General features: G+C 44.3%; 1 protein-coding gene across 1 annotated transcript in view; it reads right to left on the reverse strand.

Moving 5' to 3' along the window:
- Positions 1-26,477, reverse strand: part of LOC116983368 (probable phospholipid-transporting ATPase IM) — a 170,873-nt gene that overhangs the window by 94,579 nt on the left and 49,817 nt on the right. Inside the window, exons 11-13 of the mRNA XM_033037133.1 lie at positions 20,027-20,185; positions 16,955-17,043; positions 4,239-4,435 (exon numbers count right to left, since the gene is read on the reverse strand). Coding sequence (XP_032893024.1) covers positions 4,239-4,435; positions 16,955-17,043; positions 20,027-20,185 — 445 coding nt within the window. The remainder of the gene's footprint in view (positions 1-4,238; positions 4,436-16,954; positions 17,044-20,026; positions 20,186-26,477) is intronic.

The following is a 26,477-nucleotide window of genomic DNA, read 5'->3' on the forward strand; positions in this document are numbered from 1 at the left end:
AGGAGGATGCTAGGAGGCTGCAAGGTGACTTGGATAGGTTGGGAGAGTGGGCAAATGCATGGCAGATGCAGTATAATGTGGATAAATGTGAGGTTATCCACTTTGGTGGCAAAAACAGGAAAGTAGATTATTGTCTGAATGGTGGCCGATTAGGAAAGGGGGAGATGCAACGAGACCTGGGTGTCATGGTACACCAGTCATTAAAAGTAGGCATGCAGGTGCAGCAGGCAGTGAAGAAGGTGAATGGTATGTTAGCATTCATAGCAAAAGGATTTGAGTATAGGAGCAGGGAGGTTCTACTGCAGTTGTACAGGGTCTTGGTGAGACCACACCTGGAGTATTGCGTACAGTTTTGGTCTCCTAATCTGAGGAAAGACATTCTTGCCATAGAGGGAGTACAGAGAAGGTTCACCAGACTGATTACTGGGATGTCAGGACTTTCATATGAAGAAAGACTGGATAGACTCGGTTTGTACTCGCTAGAATTTAGAAGATTGAGGGGGGATCTTATAGAAACTTACAAAATTCTTAAGGGGTTGGACAGGCTAGATGCAGGAAGATTGTTACCGATGTTGGGGAAGTCCAGAACAAGGGGTCACAGTTTAAGGATAAGGGGGAAATCTTTTAGGACCGAGATGAGGAAAACGTTTTTCACACAGAGAGTGGTGAATCTCTGGAATTCTCTCCCGCAGTTGAGGCCAGTTCATTGGCTATATTTAAGAGGGAGTTAGATGTGGCCCTTGTGGCTAAAGGGATCAGGGGGTATGGAGAGAAGGCAGGTACAGGATACTGAGTTGGATGATCAGCCATGATCATATTGAATGTCGGTGCAGGCTCGAAGGGCCGAATGGCCTACTCCTGCACCTATTTTCTATGTTTTATGTTTCTATGTTTAGAAATTATGGAATGGGATCTCTTTTTCATTATCTAAATGTTAATTCAGTGAATATGTATTCCCAAACATTGGTTCAACTGAATAAAAATCAGGCAGATTCATTATAAAGATCCCCTGTGCTAGTTTATTTCCAACAATGTCCTGTGACCCCATTGACTATCCCATAACAAAGTTTTTACCCAATGTTTGGAATAAACATACCACTTAATGACGGAAAAAAACTGTTCTTAAGATATAAAACAAATAAATTGGACAATGGAGTAACATTAGGATCTAGTATAATACAATAGCAGCTTATAAACCCTTTTCATCTTGTGATCATGGCTGTCATAATCAAAAAACTCAGGTAGCGTCCAATACCTAATTGTCTGGAAAGCTCTGATAATGAATAGCTAATTCAAACTGCCCATTTTACACTGTTGCAGCAAATCAACAATCAACTCTTATCGGAAGATGTCCATTTCATCGTTAATAATAGGTTCAATAGGGATAGGAGTAGAATTAGACCATTCGGCCCATCAAATTTACTCTGCCATTCAATCATGGGTGCTCTATCTCTCCCTCCTAACCCCATTCTCCTGCCTTCACCCCATAAACTCGGACTTGTACTAATCAAGAATCTATCTCTGCCTTAAAAATATCCACTGACTTCGCCTCCACAGCTTTCTGTGGCAAGGAATTCCACAGATTCACCATCATCTGCCTAAAGAAATTTCCCCTCATCTCCTTCCTAAAAGAACATCCTTTAATTCTGAGGCTAAGACCTCTAGTCCCAGACTCTCCCACTAGTGGAAACATCCTCTCCACATCCACTCTATCCAAGCCTTTCACTATTCTGTAAGTTTCAATGAGGTCCCCCCCCATTCTTCTAATCTCCAGCGAGTACAGGCCCAGTGCGGACAAACGCTCATCATAGTTTAATCTATTAGTTCCTGGGATCATTCTTGTAAACCTCCTCTGGACCCTCTCCAGAGCCAGCACATCCCTCCTCAGATATTTCGTCATTTGATATATTCCTTCCTATGCCGGCCAATCCTAAGTTTAGTATATACTAGACTAAGTGGGATCCGTTGGGTCCCAGTCACACGGGAGGCCTGGTCCCCCAACACAATCCATTCCCCAACGCAATAATCCACCACTCAACGCGGCCTGTCCCCCCCCTCCCCAATGCAATATTCCACTACTCACCCATAGCCCCTAACTGCGCAGGCGGGGCTGACGGGTTCCCATTGTGATGCCCCTAATCCCCTCTCGTCCCCCCACCCCCCCCCACGCACTCACTCCATCCCCCCTCAACCCCCCCCCCCCACTCCATCCACTCTTAGCGGCTCTCCGGTGGTGCAGCCATTCCCGCCCTTTGGGTTCCCATTGTGACATAGAATACGCAGATATTACTGCGTGGGAGCAGCTGACGGGCACGGCAAGTGGAAAAGGGATTTAGTAAAGCTTAAAATGTGAATAACTCTTAAAATATAACAACAATTTAAACGGGGTTGTGGGCTTGGTGGGGTGCGTGGGGTTGCGGGGGGTGTAGGGGAGAGACTCGGAGAAAAGACGGGGGTTGTGGGGGAGAGGGGTGTGTGGGCGGGGGGGGTTGTGGGGGGAGGGGGGTTTAGGGGGAGGTGGGTATTACGGAGGAGGCAGGAGCCAGCCAGGGGAACCAGAGGGGGAGGGGCTGGAGCTGAAGGTGCGATGGGAACTCACAGCGGGCGCTGGTCGCTCTCCTCCGCCGGGATCAAATTCTCCGCTTTCCGCTTGGCGACATCTCCTGTGCCTCACCGGTCTTGGCTGGGCTGGGCTGGGCTGGATTGGGCTGGATTGGGCTGGGTTCGGCTGGGTTGGGCCGCGCCGGTCCCTCCGAAAATTGTGCCCGGTTGGAAACCTCCGCCAGCCATCCTCAGCTCCAGTAAAGACACAATGGCGCTGGAAGGGGCGGACCGTCCCGCGGAGTGACAGGAGAAAAGACCAATCCACGCGGCGCTGGCAGGACAGCAGATCAATCTGCACACACGCGTTTTAAAGATTTTTTAAACCTCGTTTTACATTAGACCACCGATGGGAACGAAACGGTGCAATCGCACCACAGGAGAACGGTGAGTAAGCTAGCGAAAAATCATAGCGCTATCGCGTACCGGTTTAACGCACATCGAATGACCACACAAACTGGAAGATAACAAGATCAGAGCTTTAGTTATGTATAGATAGGATCTTATAGAAACATAAAATTCTTAAGGGATTGAACAGGCTAGATGCAGGAAAAATTTTCCCAATGTTGGGGGAGTTCAGAACCAGCGGTCACAATTTAAGAATAAGGGGTAGGCCATTTAGGACTGAGATGAGGAAAAACGTTCTCACCCAAAGAGTTGTGAATCTGTGGAATTCTCTGCCACAGAAGGCAGTGGAGGCCAATTCACTGGATGTTTTCAAGAGATAATTAGATTAACTCTTGGGGCTAAAGGAATCAAGGGATATGGGGAAAAAGCAGAAACGGGGTACTTATTTTAGATGACAAGCCATGATCATATTGAATGGAGGTGCTGGCTCAAGGGACGAATGACCTGCTCCTGCACTTATATTTCTATGTTTCTAGATTAAGCTATTCTCCCTCAAGCTCTTTATCAGATTCTGATCCCATTTCCAATCACCTATTGCTATCTGAAGCTCTGAGAAGGTGATTGCCATTGCAGTACATGATTTATTGTAGTTCTTCAGTAGAATTAAAAAGCACCACAACCGATTCTCAAAAAAAAAGAGAAGGGGGGCGTGGAATAAGAAAACTGATCGCCATAAACTGATCTGCATAAATCTAAATATAACAATGACGGAAGAAAAACTCACAGGCAGTTAGGATGATTCCATAGAAAGTTACATTTATTAGAGCAAAATAGGTTGAAGTATAAATGAAGCTCCATAGAAAGTGAAATTTACTAGAGTAAAATAGGTTGAAGTATAAATGAAACTACCATATCATATCAACGCAGGAGGAAAGAAGATAAGACTTTATTGCCTTCCGTCACAGTGGGGAATGTAGAGGAGCCGCTGTGATGGATGTCTATGTTAATGTTTTATGTGGTTGTGTGTTTTGTTGCTTTTTTGGTATGATCAAATTCCTAGTATGATTTACATACTTGTTTTTTTTCAGACTTGGCTAATAAAATCAATTACAATTACAATTGCAAAAGAACAATTGATACAAGAATGAGAGAAAATACAACATCAACACAGAAGAAGACACATTGTTAAAGACATACAAAAATTGACGTGGGAAATTAGTTAATATGTTGATATGTAAGTTTAAAGATATCAAAATATATAAACATATAGTGGAAATAAAAACACTCACCTCACATATAAGGAAATTGGGACAACAGTGTTCAGAATGATCACATATGACCAGAACATAAGAAATCCTGACAAGTAAGAATTTTGAATGTCCTGCTCCCAAGGCAAGTAGACCTGAAAATAATATCCTTTATAAGTTTCCCAGATAGCATTTCCAATAGCCAGCACTGTACACATGATACCAAGAAAGCCAAAAATCTGCAAACACAGAACAAAGATGATTAAAATATGTTTTATTTTGAAGACAGCAGTAAATAGTATGCACTTCATTACTTAAGTTGATTAAAGTGATGGTGGGGAAAGAATGGGATGGAAGGCTAGTTGAGGTTTAGTTCAGTTTAGTTTACAGATGCAGCTCAGAAACAGGCCCTTTGCCCCACCGGGTCCGAGCCGACTAGCGATCCCCACATTAACACTATCCTACACACGCGAGGGACAATTTTTACATTTACCAAGCCCATTAACCTACAAACCTGTACGTCTTTGGAGTGTGGGAGGAAACCGAAGATCTCGGAGAAAACCCACGCAGGTCATGGGGAGAACGTACAAACTCCCTACAGACAGTACCCGTAGTCGGGATCGAACCCGAGTCTGTGGCGCTGCAAGCACTGTAAGCCAGCAACTCTACCCCTGCGCAACCGGTCCAAGGAGGATAAATATATCTGCTATGGGTACACTAGCGAAGATAGATTGGCTAACTACTTGTGGATGTTCAGTCTGACAGCTGCATTCTTAAGGACTTGCTGGCTCAGTCAGAAGTACAGTAACCAAGTACTCTTGATGATTGAAAATAAGTCTCCTTGCCAGAATACATTTGTGTGCTTGGTGCTTTTGGTGCTTCTTCCAGATATTGATCAAAATTCAGAAATAATGATTCATAAACTTAAGCAGGAAGGTTAGTGGTAATCAAGAGATTTCCTTTCCTAAAATGTTTAAGAAGGAACTGCAGATGCGGGAAAATCGAAGGTAGACAAAAATGCTGGAGAAACTCAGCGGGTGAGGCAGCATCTATGGAGCGAACGAAATAGGCGACGTTTCGGTCGAGACCCTTCAGGAGGAGAACTTCTTCAAAGTAGGCATACCTTGAGGAGATTTTGCAGTGGAGTAGACAAAATGTTTAAGAAGGAACTGCAGATGCTGGAAAATTGAAGGTAGACAAAAATGCTGGAGAAACTCAGTGGGCGAGGCAGCATCTATGGAGTAGAAACTATGGAGTCTGTGGAGTGTTTAGAAGGGTCTCGACCCGAAACGTCGCCTATTTCCTTCGCTCCATAGATGCTGCCTCACCCGCTGAGTTTCTCCAGAATTTTTGTCTACCTTCCTTTCCTAAAATGATACTGTGAGCTGATGTCTAGGATTCTAAGGGCCATTCCCTCTCTCCTGCATATCACTGTGCCCCACCCCTCTGGTAGGTCTGTTCTGGTGAAAGGGAAGGACATATTCAGTTATTGTGAAGGAGGAGTCGTGAATATTGATCCAGTAATAATAAAGAAATTGTGATATCTCTGAAACTCATAACAGTTTGTGATTTTGAAGGGAATGTTGAGGCAATCAATTCCATTATTCTCAATGATAAACAACATAGGCTTTGGAGATTCTGTCAAAGAAACCGTATCATGTTGAAATATATGCCGTTGTATGTATCATGTGGGTCATATATAATACCGCCACCATGCACTGGTAGCAGAGGCAATTAATACCATTCAAATATATGTTGCTCCATTTAAAAATATGTCAATTAAGCAAATTACAATAAACCCTCGCCTTAACAGACCACATCGCGGGAGATGGTGTCTGTTATTACAGATTATTCGCTATAATTGAATAAGGGAATTAATATGAACAGCACTAAGAGAAAAACAACCAATAATTTGTGCAGTTGTGCGAGTTTTGTGGGTCGCTAATGAAGCCGCTGCCTCCTGTCGCCTGGGTCGATCCTGGCCTTGGTGCTCCCTGTGATCGCGTGAGTTTCATCCAGGTGCTCTGGCTCAATCCTGCACATGGTTGGCTGTCCCTAGTGTGTGGGATGGGGCTGGTGTGCCAGATACCCGTGGGCAGGGTCCAGCCTGGGTCTCTGGCATTGTGGGTGGGGGGGGGGGGGGAAGAGAAGGAGCAGCTCGGCCAGCGGTTTGCGAGGTTCGCGGAGGCCAGTTGCGTTGCAGACCTGCACGTCTTTGCAGTGGGGAAACCCACGCTGCCACAATGTCTTTGTGTTTGCAATGTGGAAGGAAAGATAGAACCACTGCAGTAGTTCTATCCTACACACTGTGAATTGTCCCTAGTGTGTAGAGTAGAACTAGTGTCAGGGTGATCACATGTCGGCGTAGACTTGGTTTTGACACTCTATCTCTGAACTAAATTAAGCTAAAATGGTTCAAAAATGCTATTAAACAGCTTAATTTCATATTCCGTGTATTCAAAACACTTTAACTAGTACAGTAGTATGGACAGTGGAAGAAACAGAGCAATATCAATGTATAGAATCTGTAACCTAAACTAAACCAAGAATTGCTCCATCCACCTATTGGTCACTCCGTGAAATAACAAACAGATTCAGTCCGCTATAACCAAAATCCATTATAAAGAGGTCCTTTATTGCGAGGGTTTACTGTATTCTGTTCTGGATAGTACCAAGTGGCATGAGCATTATGTAGTAATTTCTTACAGGTGGAGGATCCCACCTCATTCTCAATTTGAATTTTGAAATGAGGAAGCTATGAAGGATCATGCTCATTCCTCTCTTCGAAGCAAGTTTAGATAAGGCTGATCCTTTTGAATTCTGAAGGATCCAAGTGTGTTGCTGAGGGTGAATAAATATCATCCAAGATTAGAAGGATAACGGTTTTCACTTTTTCAGGATGATAATATACTAGGTGCTTCCAAGTTGTCAGCCCAAGCCTTGTTATTGACAATGTGTTGTACACCAGGATGGATCATGTTCATAAGACATAGTAGCAGAATTAGGCCATTCGACCCATCGAGTCTGTACCTTCATTCAATCATGGTCGATGTACCTTTCCCTCTCAACCCCATTCTCCTGCCTTCTCCCCGTAACCTTTGACACCCTTGCTAATCAAGAACCTTACCCCGCTTTAAAAATACCCAAAGACTTGGCCTCCATGGAGGTCTGTGGCAATGAATTCCACAGATTCAGCACCTCTAACTAAAGAAAGTCCTCCTCATTTAATTTCTAAAGGGACGGCCTTTTATTCTGAAACTGTGCCCTCTGGTCCTAGACTCTCCCACTACCAGAATTATCCTCTCCACATCCACTCTATCTAGGCATTCCATTATTCGGGAAGTTTCAATCAAATACCCCCTAAACTCCAGCGAGAATAGGCAGAGAGCTGACAATATGTTAACCTAATCACCCCCTGGATCATTTTCATAAACCTCCTCTGGACCACTTTCAATGTCAGCACATCCCTCCTCAGATATGGGCCCCAAAACTGCTCAGAGTACTCTAAACGTGGTCTGACCTGCACCCTATACAACCTCAGCATTACATCACTGGTTTTGTATTCTAGTCCTCTCGAAATGAATGCTAACAGTGCATTAGCTTCCTTACTACTGATTCAACCAGCAAATTAACCCTTTAGGAATCCTGCTCTAGCACTCCCAAGTCCCTTTGCACCTTTGATTTCCAAATCCTCTCTGCATTTAGGAAATAGGAAGCAACTGGAGCAGATGGAGTCCCTGGCTGCACCCCTAGAAGTTGTGGGGACCAGCTAACGGGAGTATTCATGGACATCTTTAAACTCTCCATACTCTGTTCTGAGGTACCCACCTGCTTCAAGAAGACTACTATCATCTCGGTGCCAAAAAAAAACAAGATCTTGTGCCATAACGACTACTGTCCAATGGCCTTAACATCCGCCATCATGACTCGATTGTAATCATGTATTTTCCTTCCGCTGATTGGTTAGCATGCAACAAAAGCTTTTCACTGTACCTCGGTCCACATAAAGCAAACTAAACTAAACAAAGTGCATGACTGCACACTTTGCTAAGCTGTATTTAATAGTAAGATTAAACGAGAACTTACCAGTTCGAAATTTGATCGTTATTTTATGAGGAGTACGTTGAGGGACTACGTGAAGAATCCCGCCAGGACGCATGCGTGTCATTCTTCAAAGCAGCGGTGTGAAATCACAGATAACTGTAATGACTGAACATAGTAAGATTAGAGAAGAAAATACCAGGTGAGTATATGATCAAGGGTGGGAGCGGAGGGCACGTATTCCCTCAACGTACTCCTCATAAAATAACGATCAAACTTCGAACTGGTAAGTTCTCGTTTAATCTTACTATTTTACTTCGGAGTCACGTGAGTGACTACGTGAAGATTTCAAAGCTCTGTGATTTCATGCCGTGGAAACGAGTCCATGCATCACATCTGCCTTAATTGACTGTGGGAGGAATTGTGTTAACATGTTTAGACATGAATCCAACATTGAATCCATGATAAATTGTTAACAACAAATTATAGCCCCTATTTATGGGGTGAAATTATATTACAGAACTTAAAATTGGCTCTGCAAAGTTCCAGTTTAACTACTGGTTTGTGGTAGAATAGTTGGAACATTTTCCCCTGATCCATCCTGCTGTCTTGAGGATTTGGTTCATTGGTACATCCAACTCCATAGCTGCCGATGTAGTTGCAGCCCTGGTGGAATAAGATTTGAATATGTTAGTATCCACCCCAGCTGTTGTTAAAACCTGTTTCAGCCATCTGGAAATAGTTTGAACCGACACTTTTTTGTGGGTTTGTTTGTGGCTGATTAGTAGTGCCATCTCATAGCCTCAGATGTTTTTGGTGTTCTCCATATAGAACAATAATTGTCTTATTTTACAGAGACGATATCTGTAGGGTAATCCCTAAATTCTATTTTGAGGCCTGATGATCCCGGTCTGTTCTGTTTGACTAATTCGTAATATGAAATGTTATATTCCTGTTGAAAAAGTCATATAGTCCAGCCTTAACTTATGTACGACTGTACCCTTAGTGCCGTGACCAAAGCCATCAGCATGACTGTTTTGTGCGTCAGTCTTTGCAGGGACAGAGCTGTTGCTGGAGACCAATTCCTTAGCAACGTTAGGGCAATACTCATATCCCATTTAGAGAGTAACTGGTTCTTGGGGGATAGATATTAAAAATTCCCCTCATAAGTTTGGTCACCAGGGGTGAGTCCCAACAGAATGATGCTCTGATCCTCGCCATAGATATGTTGATAGGGCACTTCTGGCACAGTTAATGGCACTGTAACTGAGGCCCTCATCATAATGGAGGCCTGCCAGCAATTCGAGAACAGACGTTATGTTCATCAAACTGTAGGTGATGTTGTTTCTGTGACAATATATCTCCCATTTCCTGATGTATACCAGATATAGTTTTTGGTGGACTGTCTTTGGCCCGCTGAGATAATGTTCAATGTTCGGTCCGCCAGTCCCAGTTGCAGTAGAGGTTTCTTTAGACTCTACAAATTGATAGGTTTGTTGTTTTTGACATGGATGGGTTCCCCTGTTATGGGATGAACCAATAATCTGGTTGTTTCAGGATGGTGATGCATGGTTAAACCCCATGTTGAGTATCACAGGGAACCATGGTTAAGTAGGCCAATCGGCACTACCAATTAACAGACGCTGAGTCTTGCTGTAAGGAGAGAATGCATAGATAAACAATTGCCCCCTCAATGCAGTGAAAAGCATCTGTCCCTGCTGTCCCAGGGTCTGGTTCCCAAGAAACACAGTTTGGTAACTGGTGATTAAGTCTTATTTTATTGAATTTGCGTGACCTGATGTCTGCCACTGAATTTTGGGTTACCTGGTAGGTAAGTAGCTGATATTCCAATATTTCTCTGGATACACCATTACCAAATTGTATTAGTCAGATTGTCACTCTGTAGTCTAACACGCTGGTGATTTATCCCAGAGCAGTATGACTTTAGGCCATAGAACGCACCCCACATTTCCAGGTAGTTTATGCCCAGTGTCTGTGATAATGATGCCTCCTGTGCCTTTCATCTACCTTCCACAGATGGAGATGGAAATTGGTAGTACCCCAACCAAGCGCACTGGCATCAGTTTGTAGCACCACTAAGGGTTTGCTGATAACGATAGGGTTGGAACAATGCCGAATGTTATCCCTCCACCATTTTAATTCCATAAGCTTTGATTGGTGGCTTATTGGTCTGTCGAAATGACCAGTATTAACTTTGAGTGTTTGTATTTTGCCCTTTGTAGATTTTTGGTAATACAAAGGTCCAAATTGTGTGGCTGGAAAGGCAGACACTATATGCCAATTACCCTTGCTACCAATCTGATAGACGGTTCACTGATGTCAGTGGGGTTGTTGCAGGCCTCAGTTAAGACTGTAGCCTTGTCCTTTGGTAAAGTCGCCGACATGTGAGCTGTCAATAGTGAACCCCAAATAATCCATTATGTTGGTAGGTGTTAGTTTAGATTTAACTGGATGAAATATAACCCGTTTTCACCCAATTGTATGGTGGCTGTTACAGCTAGTTAGGCCAACTCCAAAGTTATGCCCACAATTAGTATGATCATATGATTATGTATTTGGTAGAGCTCTATACTGCCCGAGCTGCCCCATCCAGTTGAATTTTTTATTTTTTTATTTATTTATTTTTTTAAATAACGTTTGTGATCAGTCCGTGTAGGCACTGAATAGTAAGCATCTTTTAGGTCGATGCTAGCCATGGAGTAGCCTTTGGAAATCAGTCCTTTAGCAGTTACCAGTTCCCATTTTGTACTGTATAGTACAATGTATTCCAGCCAATCGTGTTAGGTTTACCCATTACCCCTTTTGCACAATTCAATGGTATATCCCTGGATACTGCTTAGGATATATGTGTCTGTAGTTAATATACACCATATCCAAAAGAGTGTAATCTCCCACCAATGTGTGTATTATCCACTCTTCCTATAATTTGTAAGGGACCAGACCCACCTACCTCCATTGTTACCAGTGGAAGTTTGCTTCTTCTGTGTGGTCTTCGTGGAGGTTGAGGCGCCGGTGTCTCGGTTTGTTTTTGGGTTGGGGGTTTGCGCATCTTCCAGAAAGGCCGGTCTGGGCTATGGTCTAAAAGACCGCTGTCCTGTATGCCCGGCCTTTGAGCTTTCACCAGCTTCTCTTGTTCTGCTGGTGGGTGCAAAAGGGTGCTGTCTTTGGCTGTAGGAGATCCTTAATGTTGTCGCCTTTATGAGCCCCAGGCTTTCCTAAGTCCTGCTCCGACATGTTTCCAGATGCTATTTCCACAACTGGAACATTCAGGGATGCGCAGTTTCCTGGTCCCAAGTATTTTTGCAGTGATGTCTATCGTGGTCTGGCTGTATGTATTTGGACACCATGACCAGTAGATTTTGCCTTCCTGCACCCCCTGCACACTTGTAGTTTTGTTCGTCAAAACCCCTCTTCAGGGTCAGCCCAGAATTGACCTCCCAGTACTCCCCTCTGACGAGGGAGATGCACTGTGCAGCCCTACAAGAGGTGCTGCTGTGGGTTTTACATAGTGCCCACAGTGACTAGACTCCATCTCCCGGAGCCTGTCATCTTGGAGCTCGGCTCCATAAGCCGCTCCAACTTTCTTTTTCATGTTGGAGCTTGGCTCCATAAGGCGCTCCAACCAGCTCCAGCGCCCATGGTCGCTGGCCGCCCAAAGTCGGACTCATCAGTCAACGACTCTTATGGTTTTCTTCTTGCCTTCCCGCCCAGACGCAGTGTTTAATCTGGCCGGTGCGGGGGCGAAGTCGGGCACAGCTGTTCCCTTACGGGTGATTCCTGTGCCGCCGGTCGCTGCTGGCGTCCGCAACTCCGCGGTCTTCCCCCCGCCAGCTTTGTCGCAGCTCTGGTCGACTTCTTTGCCTTGTGCATGATTTCCCCACCTGTAGAACAGTATGGGAACAATAAAGACCGCAGTATCGCTTACCTGCAGGTCCAGGCTTAAAACTTGCCGTTGTTTCCACAGCTCTCCATGTTTCCCCACTTGTGAAACAGTATGGGGAGAATAAAGAACGCAATTTCACTTACCTGCAGGTCCAGGTTTAAACTGTCGCTACGGGGGAACGTCGTTCCACCCCGCCTCCTGCCGTTTCGACTTGTCAAAGTCGACGGCCCCATTCTGAATAGTCTCCCGCCCGGCCGTGGTGTTCTGGCCGGCGCGGGACCAAAAGTCGGCACAGCTGATCCCACTTACGGGGCTTGTGCCTTTAGCTGCTGCTGGCTCCCGCAACTTCGCGGTCATCCCCAGCCAGCTTCACTCGCAGCACTTGTGGACACTATTTTGTCCAGCTTCCCCCCCCTGTGTAAAAACAGCGCGGGGACAAACACTACCGCAGAGTAAATCACTTACCTGCAGGTCGCGGTTTCAAACTTACCGCTGCGGGGGAACACCTGTCGTTTCGCAAGCGTGAAAGCGATATGACACGCATGCGTCCTGGCGGGGTTCTTCACGTAGTCACTCACGTGACTCCGAAGTAAAATCTGCCACTTATTTGGCCACTCTCCCAACCTGTCCAAGTCCTTCCCTGCTTTCTCTACTTCTACTGTTCCAACGCATACCTCTGCCACCTGACCCGTCTCATTTCCTTACAGGAGGTCCAGCACCGCACCTTCTCTAGTAGGTACTTCTATGTATTGCTGCAAAAAACTATCCTGCACACATTTTACAAACTCCAACCCATCCAGCCCATTTACAGAATGTGTTTCCCAGTCTATGTGTGGAAAATTGAAATCTCCCACAATCACTACCTTGTGCTTACTACTAATATCTGCAATCTCCTTACATATTTGCTCTTCCAATTCTCGCTCCCCATTTGGCGGTCTATAATACACCCCTATAAGTGTTGCTACCCCTTTCCCATTTCTCAGTTCCACCCAAATAGCCTCCCTAGACGAGCCCTCTAATCTATCCTGCCAAAGCACTGCTGTAATATCTTCCCTGATAAGCAATGCAACACCTCCACCTCTTGCCCCTCCAATTCTATCACACCTGAAGCAACGAAATCCTGAAATATTTAGTTTCCAATCACAGCCCTCCTGCAACCATGTTTCACTGATCGCCACAACATCATACTTCCAGGTGTCAATCCAGGCTCTAAGTTCATCCACCTTTCTTACAATGCTCCTAGCATTAAAATATACACATTTAAGAAACCAACCCTCTCTTATTCTCTGCTTATTGTCTTTTTCTTCTCTCTCCCCTACATTTTGGGTCAGAGTGCTACCATTCTCTGCCTCCTGCCTCACACACTGACTGCTAGCTTTTCCGCAGAGGTATGCGTTGGGGAACAGTTCGGGACCAGTGATCATAATACCATTAGTTTCAATATAATTATGGAGAGGGTCAGAACTGGACCTAGGGTTGAGATTTTTGATTGGAGAAAGGCTAACTTTGAGGAGATGCGAAAGGATTTAAAAGGAGTAAATTGGGACATTTTGTTTTATGGGAAAGATGTGAAGAGAAATGTACATTTAAAGGTGAAATTTTAAGAGTACAGAATCTTTATGTCCCTGTTCGGTTGAAAGGAAATAGTAAAAATCGGAAAGAGCCATGGTTTTCAAGGGAAATTGGACACTTGGTTCAGAAAAAAAGGGAGATCTACAATAATTATAGGCAGCATGGAGTAAATGAGGTGCTTGAGGAGTATAAAGAATGTAAAAAGAATCTTAGGAAAGAAATTAGAAAAGCTAAAAGAAGATATGAGGTTGCTTTGGCAAGTAAGGTGAAAGTAAACCCAAAGGGTTTCTACAGCTATATTAATAGCAAAAGGATAACGAGGGATAAAATTGGTCCATTAGAGAGTCAGAGTGGACAGCTATCTGCAGAGCCAAAAGAGATGGGGGAGATATTGAACAATTTATTTTCTTCGGTATTCACCAAGGAGAAGGATATTGAATTATGTGAGGTAAGGGAAACAAGTAGAGTAGCTATGGAAACTATGAGATTCAAAGAAGAGGAAGTACTGACACTTTTGAGAAATATAAAAGTGGATAAGTCTCCAGGTCCGGACAGGATATTCCCTAGGACATTGAGGGAAGTTAGTGTAGAAATAGCAGGGGCTATGACAGAAATATTTCAAATGTCATTAGAAACGGGAATAGTGCCGGAGGATTGGCGTACTGCGCATGTTGTTCCATTGTTTAAAAAGGGGTCTAAGAGTAAACCTAGCAATTATAGACCTGTTAGTTTGACGTCAGTGGTGGGCAAATTAATGGAAAGGATACTTAGAGATAATATATATAAGCATCTGGATAAACAGGGTCTGATTAGGAACAGTCAACATGGATTTGTGCCTGGAAGGTCATGTTTGACTAATCTTCTTGAATTTTTTGAAGAGGTTACTCGGGAAATTGATGAGGGTAAAGGAGTGGATGTTGTATATATGGACTTCAGTAAGGCCTTTGACAAGGTTCCTCATGGAAGGTTGGTTAAGAAGGTTCAATGGTTGGGTATTAATGGTGGAGTAGCAAGATGGATTCAACAGTGGCTGAATGGGAGATGCCAGAGAGTAATGGTGGATGGTTGTTTGTCAGGTTGGAGGCCAGTGACTAGTGGGGTGCCACAGGGATCTGTGTTGGGTCCACTGTTGTTTGTCATGTACATCAATGATCTGGATGATGGTGTGGTAAATTGGATTAGTAAGTATGCAGATGACACTAAGATAGGTGGGGTTGTGGATAATGAAGTAGATTTTCAAAGTCTACAGAGAGATTTATGCCAGTTGGAAGAGTGGGCTGAAAGATGGCAGATGGAGTTTAATGCTGATAAGTGTGAGGTGCTACATCTTGGCAGGACAAATCAAAATAGGACGTACATGGTAAATGGTAGGGAATTGAAGAATGCAGGTGAACAGAGGGATCTGGGAATAACTGTGCACAGTTCCCTGAAAGTGGAATCTCATGTAGATAGGGTGGTAAAGAAAGCTTTTGGTGTGCTGGCCTTTATAAATCAGAGCATTGAGTATAGAAGTTGGGATAGAAACATAGAAACATAGAAATTAGGTGCAGGAGTAGGCCATTCAGCCCTTCGAGCCTGCACCGCCATTCAATATGATCATGGCTGATCATCCAACTCAGTATCCCGTACCTGCCTTCTCTCCATACCCTCTGATCCCCTTAGCCACAAGGGCCACATCTAACTCCCTCTTAAATATAGCCAATGAACTGGCCTCGACTACCCTCTGTGGCAGGGAGTTCCAGAGATTCACCACTCTGTGTATGTAATGTAATGTAATGTAATGTAATGGGGATGTAATGTTAAAATTGTACAAGGCATTGGTGAGGCCAATTCTGGAGTATGGGGTACAATTTTGGTCGCCTAATTATAGGAAGGATGTCAACAAAATAGAGAGAGTACAGAGGAGATTTACTAGAATGTTGCCTGGGTTTCAGCAACTAAGTTACAGAGAAAGGTTGAACAAGTTAGGGCTTTATTCTTTGGAGCGCAGAAGGTTAAGGGGGGACTTGATAGAGGTCTTTAAAATGATGAGAGGGATAGACAGAGTTGACGTGGATAAGCTTTTCCCACTGAGAGTAGGGAAGATTCAAACAAGGGGACATGACTTGAGAATTAAGGGACAGAAGTTTAGGGGTAACATGAGGGGGAACTTCTTTACTCAGAGAGTGGTGGCTGTGTGGAATGAGCTTCCAGTGAAGGTGGTGGAGGCAGGTTCGTTTTTATCATTTAAAAATAAATTGGATAGTTATATGGACGGGAAAGGAATGGAGGGTTATGGTCTGAGCGCAGGTATATGGGACTAGGGGAGAATAAGTGTTCGGCACGGACTAGAAGGGTCGAGATGGCCTGTTTCCGTGCTGTAATTGTTATATGGTTATACTTCCCATCTTCATATCATCGCAAACTTGGCTACATAGCCATAATCCAAATCATTAATGTATAATGTGAAAAGTAGCGGACCCAACACTGACCCCTGCGGAACACCACTAGTCACCGGCAATCAACCAGAAAAAGCCTGCTTTATTCCCACTGTTTGCCTCTGACATTGAGCCAAACTTCCCTCCTTTTCTTCCCAGTGCCCCACATGGATTTGCACCCATTTTCTCTCTTCCCCCGAACATTGTCCCCTTTCCATGTCTTTGCCTTCTTCCGGCTTCACAATTAGCATTTTTTCTATACTTATCTCACACTTTTTGTCTTTTCAGGCTCTGACCAGCTGATTTACTCCAGCATTTTGTGTCTTTTTTTGTAAATCAGCATCTGCGGTTCTTTCTTTTTCTAAACATTGTAGCGGCGTGGTTAGGCCACTCTTGCTATGCGAATCCTCGGCAGTCACGGAAAGGAGTCACGGGGTATAGGGGTGTGCCCTAGTATATAAGAACAGACCTTCCCTCTCTCGCTCTTTTCCTCTTCCTCTCTCTTCATGAGTGTCCCACCACTTCAGCAGGAGTTCAACTCGAGCCCACGAGGCAATAGCCTCTCAGCAACAACAATGACTATTATGTTAGTGTGCTAAACGTGCATGTATATCTAACCTACAATGCCTGAATAAAGAATCCATTTATTCACGACGTTTGTGCCTCTACAACATCATATTTTGTTGTGTATAAAATCTAACAGCTAATCTAACAGCTCTTTTAATATTGCAATGATTAATATTCTGAGTAACTATCCAGTTCAATTCTTTAAAATATTACCTATCAATGACTATCCATATTCTGTTGATTGGACCCATACTTACCCATAACACAAGAGTATTCATAAGGCGATCAATATTAGTTCTTTTAAAAGCTGACAATCCACTGTTCTGCATCAATTTGGTGTCTTGTCCTTAAAATAAGAAGTGATCGGTTACATGGAAATTACACTGTTAAATAAGAATAAACAGGTAGATCCTTAGTTTTATAAGTGGAGCATGTATAAATGGGAGCTAGACAAAAAAAACTGGAGTAACTCAGCGGGACAGGCAGCATCTCTGGAGAGAAGAAATGGGTGACCTTTCGGGTCGAGACCCTTCTTCAGACTGGTTAGGGATACGGGAAACAAGAGATATCGACGGTGATGTGGAGATAAAGAACAATGAATGAAAGATATGCAAAAAAGTAATGATGATAAAGGAAACAGGCCGTTGTAAGCTGCTTGTAGGGTGAAAATTAGAAATTAGTGCGACTTGGGTGGGGGAGGGATAGAAAGAGAGGGAATGTCGGGGCTACCTGAAGTGCAAGAAATCAATATTCATACCACTGGGCTGTAAGATGCCCAAGCGAAATATGAGATGCTGTTCCTCCAATTTGCGTTTAGCCTCACTCTGACAATGGAGAAGACCGAGGACAGAAAGGTCTTTGTCGGAATGGGAAGGAGAATTAAAGTGTCCAGCAACCGGGAGATCAGGTTGGTTCACGCGGGCTGAGCGAAGGTGTTCCGTGAAACAATCGCACTGTCTGCGTTTGGTCTCTCGCCGATGTATAAGAGTCCACATCTTGAACAACGGATACAGTAGATGTGATTGAAGGAGGTGCAAGTGAACCTCTACCTAACCTGAAAGGACTGTCGGGGTCCCTGGACAGAGTCGAGGGAGGTATAGCGCAGGTGTTACATCTTCAGCGGTTGCAGGGGAAGGTACCTGGGGAGGGGGTGGTTTGGGTGGGAAGGTATGAGTTAATTGGGGAGTAGCGGAGGTTTCTGCGGAAGGCGGAAATGGGTGGAGATGGGAAAATGTGGCTAGTGGTGGGATCCCGTTGGAGGTGGCGGAAATTTCGGAGGATTATGTGTTGTACGTGACGACTGTTGGTTTGGAAGGTAAGGACTAGGGGGACTCTGTCTCTGTTGAAACTAGGGGGAGGGGGAGCAAGGGTGGAGCTGTGGGGTACCTTGGAGACACGAGTGAGGGCCTCATTTATGATGGGAGGGGAAAACCTCTTTCCCTGAAGAATGAGGACATCTCGGATGTTCTAGTATGGAACATCTCATCTTGGGCGCAGATGTGGCGTTGACGGATGAATTGGGAGTAGGGCATAGAGTCTTTGCAGGAAGCAGGGTAGGAAGAAGTGTAGTCGAGATAGGTGTGGGAGTCAGTGGGTTTGTAATAGCATAAATGGGATATGCCTTCAAATAGATCTTTGAAAAACAAATAAATAATTTTCAAAATCCACATCTTTCCACTCATTATTGAAAAATCTGTCTGCCCCATTCTAAAGCAATAAACTTAGAATACTCTCCCCCTCCTCCCCCCTCCCAATATCTTTATCTTAATATATTTATTTCTAATTTAGCCAATTCAGCTTGCTTCATTCGAATTTTATGGAACCTATTTATTTTGTTAACACCAATTGCTCTCCTTAATAACTTCTCTCTTGACCACCTTGAAAATTAATTATACATTTGCATAATCTTTAGCCCAGTACATCAAGATTTGACAAAACATAGAAAGAAGGGTTCTCTGCACCAGCCTGTTTGGTAAAAGCAAAAAAAGATCCAGGAATATTGAGATCTGAAAATGATAATTTTAAAACGTATGTATTGTATCATTACCAATGTCCAATCTGAGTGCACCAAATTGAATAAAATTCCAAACAGCAGTAAAAGTGGGCACTGCATTGTAACATACATAAATCAAAAATCTGAGTCTCACATGATAAGGGAATCCCAACTTCAGCTGCAAAATACAAAAAAAATACTGATGCCGCAGTCATCACAATGCAGTTCATTGATCTGGACCTCAGGAAAATAAGTAGCCTGAAGGGCCATTTTGGTATAAGAAAGGTGGTTGAATCAGTAGGAAATGAGTTGTGGCTAAGAGCATTCTGCAAAGGTTAGAATGACCACAATTTACTATGAAGAAAAACAAGGAAGATCATCAGGGAGTCTTGTGGTACATTGGTGTAAATTAAGTCTCACTAGTAGATGAGCTGAGAAACAATGTTATGGAGTTAGAATTAGATTGTTATAGTGATAGCACAGGTATGTATCATAAAACAAGGTTGTCAGCACTCTGGGGAGAAACAGGGAGAACCAGCATCTGCAGTTCCTTCGAACACAAATATCCTTTTCTGTTTTATATTCTATCTCATCCTATGAACACAGGAGCCAAATATTACCTCGTGGAAGGAACAGCAGATGCTGGTTTCTTATCGAAGATAGACACAAAATGCTGTAGTAACTCAGCGGGACAGGCTGGATAGAAGGAATGGGTGATTTTTCAGGTCGAAACCCTTCTTCAGCCAAATATTACTTTTTATTCTTCTAATACACCAGATTCTTTTTATTTCTACTTTTCAATTTATTTGGTGAATATATTAACTTCCCATGCCCGTTTAGAATGAGTTGATGTGGCAAGGTCACATCAAGGAATTCGCTGGCCTCAGGTATGGAAGTGCTTAGACAAGGGGAAATAGGGTGACATAAATGTTAATTTTGTGAAATCAAGTCATAACTTTATTTCAAAGGAGCAGAAAAATTCAAATACCTGGCCAACAGAAATAGGTTGGTGGACACAGTTCAAGAAATGTCAAGTGCATTTCACCTTTACAATAAGCTACAGATTATGCTTTTACACAGGGCATTGACAGCCCCATGTGTAACTGTGTCAATCATCATTTACACTGTTGCTATGTAAGCTCAGACAGATATTTCATTCTTGAAAGTTAATATTAAACGCATGTGTGTCCTAACAGATGTAAGGACCATATTTAAAGAGTATAATAATCGAAAGAATTAAAAGAGTATAATAAAATTTGATGATATAATCAAATGACTTTTTTGGAAGATACCATCCTGCTCGTAATTGCTATGAAGTGTCTTGCTTTTCACTTACCTGCAAAAATAACAAGTCCATAACACCAATCTGTATTCCTCAATGTACAGCCACGTAGTATTATTTTTTCATTGTCCAAAGAATACGTATTTTCCTTGTAGGTAAGCAATCCTCTAAACTTGTCCAACCTGTTGTTGGGTGGTTCACATTTAACCTCACCTACAATTTGTAAAGATGTAACATGATTATATGCTTGCCGATTAATTTCGTTGTTACAATTAAAATATATTCTTCGGCTAGACTAATAAAGGGACAAAATGATCACAATATACTCCCACCAGCAATATTTAGGTGGCCACATTGATTAGAAACTTACCATATCAACAACAAGATATATGCAAAGCCCCATGAATTTTGACCAGTTAAAGCCTCTTCAAGTCAGCAATGTAATGGAAATGCATTTGGATGAGTGGAGTGGCAATACTATTACATTCCAAGACAAACCAGTCCGCTTGCTAGGTATTCCTATTAATATTCACCTCTCTGCCACCAGATTGTTCAATATTTGTTCTGCATTGTTCAATATTTTTTGAATGTCCTTTTATGACACGATACAATAGAACTTTATTTACACCGGGAGGGAGATTGGTCAGCCAACAGTCATAAAACACAAGATACATGAAACATGGAATTAAAGTGACGAGTGGAAAATCCAGGATTGGGGATGAGCAAAGATCGAAGGGTGGGAGGGGGCAGGAAGGGGAGTCAGTTTACTGTTTGAGGAGTTGTACTGTTTGATAGCCACAGGGAAAAACGATTTCCTGTGGCATTCTGTGCCTCATCTTGGTGGAACCAGTCTGTTTGTGAAGGTGCTCCTCAGGTTGACTAGTGTGTGTCATGGAGGGGATGAGTTGTATTGTCCAAGATGCTCTGCAGTTTGAGGAGCATCCTCAAACTGCAGAAGATGGAGAGTGGCATGGTTAATTCAGAGACTAGGGTCCTGAACTTGAATAAAGGAGACTTTGAAGGTATGAGACGGGAATTGGCTAGGATAGACTGGCAAATTATATTTAAAGGGTTGACAGTGGAGATGCAATGGCAAAGTTTTAAAGACCGCATGAATGAACTCCAGAAATTGTTCATTCCGAGCCCCTGGCCCGAGCAGAGTCCCCTACAGGGTCTACAAGAACTGCCCCTTGTTACTGAAACGGCTGTGGAAGATCCTGAAAGTCATCTGGAGGAGAGGAAAAGTGACGCAGCAGTGGCGATTCGCTGAAGGAGTCTGGATCCCAAAGGAGGAAGATTCCAAGAAGATCGATCAGTTCAGAATCATCTCCTTGCTAAGCGTTGAAGGCAAGATTTTCTTCAGCATAGTGGCGAGGCAGCTAACCAACTTCCTCTCCAACAATGGTTACATTGACAACTCAGTGCAAAAGGGAGGCTTATCTGGAGTGCCGGGGTGTCAAGCATCATGTGCCGGGCCAAGTGGCAGATCTCATCCTGGACTATTACAACCAGTTCAGCATGAGAGTCTCATCAGGGTCAGTAACAACAGAGTGGCACAGACTGGAGGTTGGGATCATCACAGGCTGTACCATCTCTGTGATCCTTTTTTCCTTGGCGATGAACATGATCGTCAAGTCTGCTGAGCCAGTGCCGGGGCCCTCGGACCAAGTCAGGAATGCGCCAACCACCAATCAGAGCCTTCATGGATGACCTGACTGTCACCACTGAGTCAGTGCCAGGAGGCAGGTGGATCCTGCAGGGGTTGGAGAAACTGATTGGATGGGCAAGGATGAGGTTTAAGCCAGGAAAATCAAGGTCACTGGTGCTGAAGAAGGGCAAAGTCATGGACATGTTCCGCTTCAGCATCGAAAGGACACCAATCCCAACTGTCTCCGAAAGGCCAGTGAAGAGTCTTGGCAAGGTGTTTAACATCAGCCTGAAGGATACAGCATCTGTCCAGGCAACCTGTCAGGAGCTGGAGAGTTGGTTGAGAGCAGTGGACCGGTCGGGGCTTCCCGGCAAGTTCAAGGCATGGATTTACCAGCATGGTATCCTGCCAAGGATACTCTGGCAACTGCTTGTCTACGAAGTCCCAATATCCATCGTAGAGAGATTGGAGAGGAAAGTCAGCAGATTTCTCAGAAGGTGGCTGGGACTGCCCAGGAGCTTTAGCAGAATCGCCCTTTATGGAAATAACATCAAGATCCAGCTGCCCCTGAAGTCCCTGGAGGAGGAGTTTAAGGTGACTCGGGCCAGAGAGGTGATGCTGTACAGGGACTCCAGCGACCCCAAGGTGGCTCAAGCAGGGGTGGAGGTGAAAACTGGGAGGAAGTGGAGAGCCGGCGAAGCCGTGCTGCAAGCGGAGTCCCGGATACGCCAGAGTCCTGGTGGGAGCAGTGACTCGGGGAAGAGCAGGCCTGGGAATCTTCCCATCTCCCCAGTTTGACAAGGCCAAGGGGAAGGAGAGGCGCAGGCTGGTCCAGGAGGAAGTGAGGGCAATGGTGGAGGAGGAGAGGTGTACCAGAGCAGTTGGATTGAGGCAGCAGGGAGCCTGGACAAGGTGGGAGCAGGCCATGGACTGAAAAGTCACATGGACTGAGCTCTGGCAGGCTGAACCACAGCGTATCAAGTTCCTGGTCCAGGCAGTGTATGATGTCCTGCCAAGCCCATCGAACCTCATCATCTGGGGCAAAGCGGAATCTCCAGATTGCCCGCAATGCTCAGGCAAGGGGACGTTGGAGCACATCCTGAGCTGTTGCCCAAAGGCTCTTGGGCAGGGCCGGTACACATGGCGTCACGACCAGGTTCTCAAACCCATTGCAGAAGCCATCAGCATGGGAATCAGCAGCTGCAGACGAGAACGCCCCACCACCCAGATGATCACCTTCGTGAAGTCCGGAGTGCTGCTGCCAAGAACCACAGCAGCCAGGAATCTGTCAGGAATCCTGGTGACTGCGCAGGACTGGCAGCTTTCTGTAGACCTGGTGAAACAGCTGAAGTTCCCACAGCACATTGCCACGACCACCCTGAGGCCAGACATCCTCCTGGTCTCAGAGGCGACCAAAAACATCGTCTTGTTGGAACTGACAGTGCCGTGGGAGGACCATCTGGAGGAGGCCCACGAGAGGAAGATGGCCAAATATGAAGAGCTGGTCATAGACTGCCGCAAGCAGGGCTGGAAGGCAAGGTGTATGCCCATCGAGGTTGGTGTCAGAGGTTTTGCAGGGCAATCGCTCTACAAAGCCTTGAGTGCACTGGGCATCAACGGAGTGGCGAGGAGAAGGGCCATCAAGAACACCACAGAGGCAGCGGAGAAAGCCTCGAGATGGCTCTGGATCAGGAGAGGAGGTCCATGGGGAGGAGCGAATGCCACCTGAACACAAGTCGTGGTCTGATCAACCACGGCTGGGTCACCTGGGTGAGGGTGTCTGATGTTGAAAGACCCGAAACACCCAATGACCCCAGGTTACATCACTGATGATGTGTTCAGGAGCATCTATCGATGTATTTGTATCAATGTTTGTTTACTTCATTGACTATTTCTAAACACCCCCCCCCTCTAAATTCCTTTGACAGGTTGAATAGAAATGTCCCCAATCTCGTTGTTTTATTTATTGATCACATAGATGAACATCCTCAAGGAGTGTAATCAGATGGAAACTGATTCAGATGCGATATTTAAGAGCTTGTTAGCAATCTTATTGAGCAAGGCCTCTTGGGAAACAGTGACAATAATATGGTGGAATTCTGCATTAGGATGGAGAGTGGCATGGTTAATTCAGAGACTAGGGTCCTGAACTTGAATAAAGGAGACTTTGAAGGTATGAGACGGGAATAGGCTAGGATAGACTGGCAAATTATACTTAAAGGGTTGACAGTGGAGATGCAATGGCAAAGATTTAAAGACCGCATGAATGAACTCCAGAAATTGTTCATCCCTGTCTGGCAGAAAAATAAAACTGGGAAGGCGGCTCAACCGTGGCTAACGGGGGAAGTCAGGGATAGTGTTAAATCCAAGGAAGAGACATATAAATTGGACAGAAGCAGACTGTGAGAAATTTAGAACTCAACAGAGGAGGACAAAGGGATTAATAAAGAGAAGGAAAGAAAGCTTGCTCTTTGTTTAATGGGTTAGGGTTAGAAGAAACTCTTTGTTTAACGGGTTTTTCTTTTTGATCACTCTTTCACACTAACACAACTCTTTCTCACTTTATTTACTTTCTTTATTTCTATCTTTCCTTAAAGCTTAAAAAATGAAGGGGTACAATAAATGTAATAAGATATATGTGGCTTGTACTACTGTAACTTATTGTACTTCTAATAAATAAAAAAATAAAAAATAAAAAGAAAGCTTGCGGGTAATATAAAAACTGACTAAAAGTTTCTTTAGGTATGTAAAAAGAAAAGATTAGTGAAGACGAATGTAGGTCCCTTACAGTCAGAGACAGGTGAATTTATAATGGAAAACAAGGAAATGGCAGAACAGTTAAACGAGTACTTTGGTTCTGTCTTCACTAAGGAAGACACAATCTCCCGGAAATACTAGGGGACCAAGGATCTAGTGGGAGGGAGGATTTGAAGGGAATCCACATTAGTCAGAAAATGGTGTTAAGTAAACTCTTGGGACTTAACGCAGATAAATCCCCAGGGCCTGATGGTCTGCATCCCGGAGTACTCAAGGAGGTAGCCCTCGAAATCGTGGAGGCATTGGTGATAATTTTCCAATGATCTCTCGACTCTGGATCAGCTCCTGTGAACTGGAGGGTAACCAATGTAACTCCACTTTTTAAGAAAGGAGAGAGAAAACAGGGAGTTATAGACCAGTTAGCCTTACATCGGTAGTGGGGAAGATGCAGGAGTCGGTTATTAAAGATGTTACAGCAGCACATTTGGAAAGCAGTGATGGGATCAGTCAAAGTCAGCATGGATTTATGAACGGGAAGTCATGCTTGACTAATCTTATGGAATTATTTGAGGATGTATCAAATAGAATGGATAAGGAGAGCCAGTGGATGTGGTGTAACTGGACTTTCAAAAAGCCTTTGACAAGGTAACATCTCTAAGTTTGCAGATGACACAAAGCTGGGTGGCAGTATGAGCTGCGAGGAGGATACTTTGAGGGTGCAGGGTGAATTGAATAGGTTGGGCGAAAATTCCATAGCATGGCAGATGCAGTATAATGTGGATAAATGTGATCTTATCCACTTTGGTGGCATTAACAGCAAACAAATTATTATCTGAATGGTGACAGATTAGGGGAAGGGGATGTGCAACAAGACCTGGGTGTGCTTATACATTAGTCACTGAAAGTAAGCATGTAGGTACAGCAAGCAGTGAAGAAAGCTAATGGCATGTTGGCCTTCATTGTGAGAGGATTTGAGTTTAGGAGCAAGGAGGTCCTACTGCAGTTGTACAGGGCCCTGGTGAGACCGCACCTGGAGTATTGTGTGCAATTTTAGTCTCCTAATTTGAGAAAGGCCATTATTATTATTGAGGGAGTGCAGCACAAATTGGAGGAACAGCATCACATATTTCGCTTGGGTAGTTTACACCCCAGCGGTATGAACGTTGACCTCTAACTTCAGATAACCCTTGCTTCCTCTCTCCATCCCCTCCCCCTTACCAGTTCTCCCACCAGTCCTACTGTCTCCGCCTATATTCTATCTGTGTCCCCTGACACAGGATCGTCTGAAGAAGGGCCTTGACCCGAAATGTCACCCATTCCTTCTCTCCAGAGATGCTGCCTCACCCGCTGAGTTACTCCAGCAATTTGTGTCAACCTTTGATTTTAACCAGCATCTGCAGTTCTTTCTTACACAGCATGATTTTCATGCTTGTTGCACTAAAATACAATTGCCACACGACCTCTGGGCTGTATCCTATTCCTTTATGTTCAAATATTTATACTACTTACTGTATATTCTTATACTCCCGTTGAGCATATTGCAGCAGTATTCCTTCTGGCTTGGGTCTCTGTGGATTTTTTTTCTCTACCCTTACTCTTACTCTTCCATAATAAGGTAATGTGATTTCAATTTCATTGAGCTCAGAATTCTATTTATTTATGATTAGCTTTGTACATCAGTGCTGTTGCGCCGCCCCTAGTAACTGGCCGGAAGTGGACACCATCTGATGCAGTACAGCAAGCTTCATCAGCCCTGAGGCACAAAGACATCGTGGGGCAAGTCCAGCAGGGAAGAGGAGGCTTTGGCCTTACGACAAGTAAACCAACTTGGCGAAAGGCCACAACATCAGAGCGGAGGACATTGGTGGTCGAGGAGGTGCGGCGACAGGAGGAGGCCGCAAGAAGTGCAAAGGCGGTCTCTCTTGCCAAACAGGGGCAATGGATGCAGTGGGAAGGTGTGGAGCGAAGGAAGATCAGCTGGAAAGAACTATGGGAAATGGAAGCAAGCAAGATCAGCTTCATCATCAGAGCGACTTATGACGTGCTTCCATCACCAAAGAACCTCCATCAGTGGTACGGCGAGGATCCAACCTGTGCCCT

Source organism: Amblyraja radiata, chromosome 1 (assembly GCF_010909765.2).
Source record: "Amblyraja radiata isolate CabotCenter1 chromosome 1, sAmbRad1.1.pri, whole genome shotgun sequence".
NCBI classification, from domain to species: Eukaryota; Metazoa; Chordata; class Chondrichthyes; order Rajiformes; family Rajidae; genus Amblyraja; species Amblyraja radiata.